At 33.5% G+C, this 8,207-nt stretch overlaps 1 protein-coding gene across 1 annotated transcript; it reads left to right on the top strand.

Moving 5' to 3' along the window:
* Positions 1 to 1,856: 1,856 nt before the first annotated feature.
* On the top strand, positions 1,857 to 6,863 carry LOC119635907 (inositol-3-phosphate synthase). The gene is made up of 5 exons (XM_038030937.1): positions 1,857 to 2,205; positions 4,739 to 5,437; positions 5,513 to 5,755; positions 5,825 to 6,292; positions 6,360 to 6,863. The coding sequence occupies exons 1-5, from the start codon at positions 2,089 to 2,091 to the stop codon at positions 6,516 to 6,518; spliced, it is 1,686 nt and encodes a 561-aa protein (XP_037886865.1). The 5' UTR covers positions 1,857 to 2,088; the 3' UTR covers positions 6,519 to 6,863.
* The last annotated feature ends 1,344 nt before the right edge of the window (positions 6,864 to 8,207 follow it).

Genomic DNA, 8,207 nt, shown 5'->3' on the forward strand with positions numbered 1-8,207 from the left:
GATTAATTTTTTCTTAATAATACCAGCGATATGGGTATCAAATAAAAGGACTTGGAGAGTAAATGCGAGAAGCTAAGTGTGTTAGAACCAATTTAAATATCTCGGTCGTCACGACATGGTGACCTAATTTTTTCGTTACAATACCGCTGATACGAGTATCACATAAATGGACTTGGAGAATAGAATGTGAGAAGCTAAGTGTGTTAACTCTAAATTAATTGTGATTGTGTGCCACACCTTAAGGGTTAAATGTTTTCTTAAAAGTACCTTCGATATAGGTAGGATAATACCTTCGATCAAATGAAAGGAGTTGTAGAGTTGATTGCGATAAAGTGTGTTAGCTGCAATTTAATTATGGTGGACGTTTAGAAAAAACCGAATTTTTGGACATTAAAATCCCACGCCGAATATAACTTTTCCCCTTGTTTTGTTTCAACTAATTCTATTGAAGCTAAATTTTATTTGTCGATGGAAAATTGTATTAAAACAGGGCCATTAACCTGGCTAATGCTTAAAGGAAAATTACATTTTAAGGAATATGCATAGAAGGAAAATTTTTTTAGCTTCTAATTGATTGAATGTTGCGACAAAGTGCTTGTCATTCAGATCGCACTGCCGTAACTTAACTATATAGATTAAGTATGTAGAGAACAAAAACAGATTTTTGTTAATGTTTTTTTTTTTTTTTTGGCCGGCAAATCAATGTTTAGCTTGCATATGCATGCCGGTGTGTATATACAAATATCCCAACGTAAAGCAAAACAAAACCGTTTATGTAACAATATGAGCCGGACCTACTGGAAGTCAAAGGGGGAAGCGGGCTGCGAAAGACAACAGTTTGCGTATACTTGCAATTTTCTCTTTCAAAGCGAACGTGACGGAAAATAAATACCGAAGACAGAAATTACACGCAGCATAAGACGAATCTTTTTACGCCTATCATGTTGCTCGGTCTTGTTGCTTCTTTGGAACAAATGCGAAAGGATAAAAATGACATTCTATTCTACGCTGTAAGAGTAGCTTAGGTAGAGCATAATTATATTTTAGGAATAGTCGACTGAACTGGAGGAGAAGCTATTAGGGGATTGGGTTGGTGATTCCGATTTCAATTGGAAGACAGGCAAGCACAGTATGCAATCGATGCGCGGATATTCTTAAAAGATCTTGTATGCCTATAAGACAATAATAGGAAGGGAATTAGGAAGACAGTTACTCAAAATCTTCCCATAAGTAAAAGATGCGTAAAAATGTAAAATTTAACATTTTTAACTTGGCATAACATAACCTAAAAAGTATATAATATAATAGAAATACTGATAAATCAATACGAAAAAAAAAAAAAGAAAAGCTAATGGACAGTTATATAATGTTAAGGATTACTTGATCTAATTTTTTAACTTAACTGCAAACAGTCCAAACAACAATGTAAACGAGACAATTGCAAGCCGCTTGTTTTTTTCTCGCCAACGTATTGACCTCATCAATGAGTAAATGAAAGGAAGCCGGATGCATTAAATGGGCGGACAATTTCTCTATTCATCCCGATTAATATTATATATGCGATGAAAATATTACGTATACTTCTCTATTCCGCGGTGTTGACTTAACAAATCTAATACATAATGTAGGGGATATATTAAAAACCGTTCTTTGGAAGTATTCTGTGCTAGTGCCGTTCATTGTACGAGTATAGTTGCTATATATCAACGGTTTCTTTTGTAAAATATCACATAAATAGTGGTGTATACCTTCCAAATGCTTTATTAGTTGAAAAATATTATTACAGTACGCGTCTCAGATAAATGAAAAAATTCTTTTTAAAAAAAATATTTTGAGAAAAAAAAAATAATTCTAAAATAAAACGTTTAAGAATATTGCAAAAAAAAAAAAAGAAAAAAAACTTATTTGCCAACCATTTACCAAAGGGCCCTAAAACCACCTACACGTTAGCAACAAAAGAAAAGACTGCAATAATTTTATTAATTACTTAATGCTAATTGTGAATATTTCTTTTTGAGAATTCATAACATATTTCGCTTACTCATAAGCTAAACAAAAGGAACATAAATAACAATCTTTTAAAACAAAATGAAGCCAATCTTGGAAGTTGTTTCACCAAATGTGCAAATTACTGATGATTATATTGAAACCGATTACGATTATCAGACATCGCATGTCAGACGTATCGGTAACGATCAAATGCAGGTAAGTTCTATAAATAACAATTTTAATTACTTTAAGTGAAAACAGAAAAAAAAGAATTTTTACTTTCCTGTTATTTGTTAAAAAATATTTATGAAAAAGTTCGGTTTCAAATAATTGGCTCTAAGGTATTTTCAAAGAATAATTCCGAAAAATTCTTTTCAATTATTTTAAATAAAAGCATAATTCTTGCTGTAGACTGTTCTACTTCAAAAATTTTGTAAAGGCTTTTTAGGCTAATAAGCTTACTTTTCAAGGAATTGTGAAAAGGATTAAATTCACTTAGACCGCTCGATATGTTGCAAGTAAATAAAAAAAATTTTCAAAATTATTTAATAACATGTGCTTATAGCCAGCCATCCGAGAAGATGTTCTTGCATCTCTCAAGCCTTGCCTTATAGAATTTTTCTTCTTTCATTCAAATTGAATTAAAGGTATTTAATATATAGATAAATTGTTGAAAAGCTTATGGGAAAAACTCAAAATTTCAAAATCAAAAAAAAAAAAAGGCGTGCAAGTGAAAAGAATATTTTAAAAGCAAACACACCAACCAACAATTTCGCTAAGTAGGTAGGCAAAAAAAAAAAAAAAAAACAAATGCTATCAACAAGCCCAGCCAGCCCTTTGTATTATGTTTTAAATATTATTTTCTTTTAATTTTTTTAAAAGAATTAATTTCCGGGCATAAATTTTCTTTCAAATATTCATTATATCAAATTTCGTGTTCATATGTAGGTAGAGAAGAGAAAAGAAGTTTTGAAAAAACCTTATATTGTTTGTTTTTTTTCTTTATAAAAGTATTATACCGATTATATATACGAAAAATGTAGAAAATGCTAGAATCGTTTAAATTGGAACGAAACCAGTGAATTTCCAATGAAGCTATTTCTCATTTTTCAGTAAACAAGAAATTGATTGGAAGAGCAAGCAAGCTCAAGCAAGCGCACTGCATTTTCCCGGCAAACTTACATTGCGATGGGGCATTAAGTTTGGCTAAGAACGAATCTTCGAGTATCCGACACTTACTTGTTTTTTTTAATGAATTAATTTGAAAGCTATAGAAAGCATATACCCACATACTGTAACTGTAAGGGTAACATGTTAAGAAAGTAAATAGACTATGCAATGCTACTCTTAACGCTCTTAGCCTCAATCAAAGGCAACATATTCAATATGACATACGGCAGCTTAATCGCTTATCGCTTTTATTAATTATATAGTGGAAGATTTGAATCCGCATGAATATTAAGAGAGTTCAGATATTAAACGTATTTGAGACAAAGTTCATTGCTCTGCATTCTCTCTTTTCATTTCACATGACTAACCCCGATTACACTGTTTCTTACCTAATCAGGCATATATATATATATATCTAATATGTATAGTATACTTTAGAAAACATCATGCGCTCCCCTTTATTAATGATACTGTGCCATAATTACCGTTATGCAATATCTTATGCTGCTCTCTTATCTGCACTTGCATATGACCTTTTCGTTGGCCAAAGCAATACAAGTTCAGGTTCAAGGTTATATTTTATAGGCCAATCATATATGCAAGCACACAGCTACACGTAAACTTGTTGCTTAGTTATTCGTATGTGATTGAGACGTTTGTTTATCTGTTCCATTCTGTTCGTTCGTTTCGAAAGTATATAAATTTCGTCAACACATTTGGGACAAGCAGACATACGTACACTTTGAATTTTTAATTTGTTTTACTTTTCTTTTTTTTTTCGATTCCTTCTTGGTAACTTTCCTGTTTTATTAAGGCAGGTCCCTGTATTCAAATATTATTTGACCCGTCAATCTTATTCAATTTTATATTTCGATTATGAAATAAATGTTGGCTCGTTCGGTCTCTTTTCGATAATTTCTAATCGACTCTGAAAATTCCTTATAAACGAAGGAACAATTCTCAACACATTGACTGCTGGAGGAAGGTGTAGAACAGAGAGGTGACAAAATCTTTGCTTTTTTTACTCAGAATGAAAACAATTGCAATTGCATGGCAGAGTAAAACTCTTTACATCCATATAGTTAGAGGAGTCTTCTCTTATAAGGGGAGGGTGCCGGATTAAACATTGCAGGGATTTTGATTAAGGACTTTAAGTATATAGGAGATAACGGTCATTAATTGGTGTAACAAAGTTGTTCGGTAGTGAGCATAGAATGTTACCCCATTGCCATTAAACATAGCATAATGTTCCCTGTGATAATAGTCTGCCTCACTGGTCAGAGCTTAGCAAAGAGTCCAACCGAGATTTATCGTTAAGAAGCAAATTCGAATTTTAATGACGGGTAACTAAGATTCGTTTTAAGACGACCGCAGTTTGCTTAGTCGCTATTACTACACATAAACGTATAAACTTTCGACTCTAGAAAAGCAGTGCAGTTTAAAAAAAAAAATTCTTTGATAATTTTATAGGTAAAGTGATATCAATTGGTAGGTGACAATAGATATCTTGGCTTTCTTACAACGAATAAATGTTTTTAAACCTGTTCGTTTTTGAAATAATGCAATTTTTTGCCTTTAGGTACTTCCTGAATGTGTAAATTTAAAGATACGTACGGGTCGCCGTGTACCTAAATTGGGCCTAATGTTAGTAGGTTGGGGCGGCAACAACGGTTCGACTTTAACTGCCGCCTTAGAGGCCAATCGTCGACAGTTACAATGGCGTAAGCGCTCTGGTACGCAGAAGGCCAACTGGTTTGGTTCAATTACGCAAGCTTCGACCGTATTGTTGGGTTCCGATGAAGAGGGCAAAGATGTTTACGTACCTATGAAAGATTTACTACCCATGGTTAATCCAGATGATATTGTTATAGACGGTTGGGATATTAGCTCAATGAATATTGGTGATGCTATGCGTCGAGCCCAAGTTTTGGATATAGAATTGCAAGATCAACTCTATAATCAATTGAATACTTTAAAGCCGCGGCCGTCTATTTACGATCCAGACTTTATCGCAGCCAATCAGTCGGAAAGAGTGGATAATATTATCAATGGTACGAAGTATGAACAGTTTGAGAAAATATGTCAAGACATACGCGATTTCAAGCAGCAAAACAATTTGGACACTATCGTTGTATTGTGGACTGCCAACACGGAAAGGTTTTGCGATGTTAAGCCCGGCTTAAATACGACCATGCAAGAATTGGAAGCATCTTTGAAAGCTAACAAAGCCGAAATATCACCATCCACTGTTTTTGCCATTGCCAGCATAAATGAAGGCGTAAGTTCTCTTCATCTATGCAATATATATTGAAAATATATACAATAAAAGTAATATTTTTCCTTAACTATTTAGTGCACATATATTAATGGATCACCACAGAATACCTTTGTTCCCGGTCTCATAGAACTAGCTGAACACAAAGGTGTCTTTATAGCGGGCGATGATTTCAAATCCGGCCAAACTAAACTTAAATCTGTTTTGGTTGACTTTCTAGTTGGCGCAGGCATAAAACCAGCATCTATTGTCAGTTACAATCATTTGGGAAACAATGATGGTAAAAATCTTTCTGCTCCTCAGCAATTCCGTTCAAAGGAGGTAATCTTGCTTTGATAAATCGAAAACGTTCGATTAATTGATATATATATATACATACATTTTTTTCAGATTTCGAAAAGTAATGTAGTAGACGACATGGTAGAATCCAATAAAATTTTATACGAAGCTAATGAACATCCCGATCACGTGGTGGTCATCAAATATGTTCCCTATGTCGGAGATAGCAAGCGTGCCATGGATGAATATACTTCTGAAATTATGATGGGCGGTCATAACACATTGGTTATACATAATACTTGTGAAGACTCTTTGTTGGCGTCACCGTTGATTTTGGATTTAGTGATTTTAGGTGAACTCTGCTCACGTATACAAGTCAAAAACAATAACGATCACGCATCCACGTGGATACCGTTCAAACCTGTTCTCTCATTGCTTAGCTATATGTGCAAGGCGCCCTTGGTGCCACAAGGTGCTCAAGTCGTGAACTCTTTGTTCCGCCAACGGTCGGCCATTGAAAATATATTGCGCGCTTGCATTGGTCTGCCACCCACATCGCATATGACATTGGAGCAAAGAGTAATAAGTTGAAAGCATCTACCAATAAGTTCTACTATTATTTATTTGGCTTTTGTTTTATTTACAGTTCGATTTCTCCTTGATAACTAATCAACCGACCGTCAAGAAACTTAAATCAAATATTTACTCGACAGACATAGCAAGCAATGGAAAACTTCTAAAAAACGGCCACAGCAAGGCACAAAGTAACGGTTACGCCAATGGCGTTGCCAATGGAATTCATTAATTTGTTAACAGAAATATCTCCTCCGAAGATTGTCATAGTATTTACATCCAAAAATGGCCAACCATCGCAATTTTATTCGGACAATTTATCGACATGCCTTTAGAATGTCCAAGTAAGATGTTTATGCAGAAGTCCTACAATATCAATAATAAGTTTGTGATATACTTGAAAGGGAAAAAATCTCAATTGAAAATTTAAATTTACGTTTTTAAGGTACAAAATCGTGACATTAGCTTATGTACCTTTATTAACTTTATTAACCCTTACAACACTCTTTAGGGACAAATGAGTTAATTTTTTGTGTTATGTATTTTCTCAAATGTTTTTAATTTTTCTAAATATTTATCCGCGAACTTTTTAAGAATTTTTTTTTCTTTTTTATGATGCATTTAGATGGAATTAACAAAATTTTTCTACTGCATTTAAATAAAAAACAATACTAAAACTATTATTGGAATCAAAATAAAATAAAAAGGTTTGATATTCATTTTTCTAAGGAATAAATGAGAAAATGGTCGTAAATACATAGAAGTACCGAAAGGGAAACTTTTTGTACAATGATCGTAAGGCATCAAAGGTTTACGTTAACGGCTGCCTGAATAAGAAACGAGATTGGAGTAGTAAGTGGGAAAGAGGATTCAACTTTATTGATTTAAAATATCATTTTCCTAAAGCCATTGGAAAACTTTAAATAGATATTTTTTTCTATCGAAAGAAACAAGAACATTGTAGTCAGCCAAAGCCGGCCATTACATACCCTACACCACTTCGTCTAGTATAGTTATTTACTCGCTTTGTTAATAATACAGTTGATGGCAACAATTTTCATGAAATTCTTTCTTTGCATTGGGCAGGATCCAGAAATAGGCGTAGATAGTCAGTCAGGTATTTTATTTTAAATTTCTATTATGGATCAATTTTTATCACCACGTATTAAAATTTAGACTTTTCTGCTCTTCAAAGGATAAATTTTCATGAAATCCTTATTAGAATAGAATCCAAAATATAGGCCGAGATGGTCCAAATTTGTTACAATCAATTTTTTTATGCTAAATTACTATTATGATATAATTTCCATCACGAACCATTGAAAATTATACGTTATTGTCGAATGAAGTTCAGTTTCCATATGAGAGGAGATCCAAAAATTGGCACTAGTTGGGCAAAAGTTTTCATACCAATTTCGAATGCCGAAATACTACTATTCCAATTGTTTTCCTTATAATAATTTTTCACAATGGGGCTTTGTAAGGGGAGTAGTGGAAAAAGGGGACCAATCCAAACCATCTTCAATAGCGTTCGTGCTTGGGTCAAAACAAGTCACTGTAAATTATTTCATGAAAATATATCAAAAATTGCGACCTATAGCTTGAACACAATTTTACATGAAGACAAACAGGCTTAGAATCATTATCTGAATTGATCGGTCTATCTTAAGCCCTTATGCGTGTTACTGACGACCGCACTAATTTAATATACCCTGCACCTGTAGCTAACCATTGGGTTATTAAGTTTATTCAGCGAGCATAACGCGTAGCAAGAATGAATCGGTAACAAGCCGTGAATATCTTAACTACAAACTGGAGGTCAAATTACGTCAACAGTTAGATGACAATGTTATACGTTTACAATGCAATCAACCACAATTAATATAATAAATGCAAGAATATACGAAGAATGTGCTGGGTA

The sequence above is a fragment of the Glossina fuscipes genome, unplaced genomic scaffold (assembly GCF_014805625.2).
Source record: "Glossina fuscipes isolate IAEA_lab_2018 unplaced genomic scaffold, Yale_Gfus_2 27, whole genome shotgun sequence".
NCBI lineage: Eukaryota > Metazoa > Arthropoda > Insecta > Diptera > Glossinidae > Glossina > Glossina fuscipes.

Excerpts from the sequence above, each read along its gene's own strand:
- LOC119635907 (XM_038030937.1), top strand. The coding sequence starts at position 2,089 with ATGAAGCCAATCTTGGAAGTTGTTTCACCAAATGTGCAAATTACTGAT. Across the intron at positions 2,206-4,738 it reads TCGGTAACGATCAAATGCAG|GTACTTCCTGAATGTGTAAA; the intron begins GTAAGTTCTATA and ends TTTTGCCTTTAG. Across the intron at positions 5,756-5,824 it reads AGCAATTCCGTTCAAAGGAG|ATTTCGAAAAGTAATGTAGT; the intron begins GTAATCTTGCTT and ends CATTTTTTTCAG.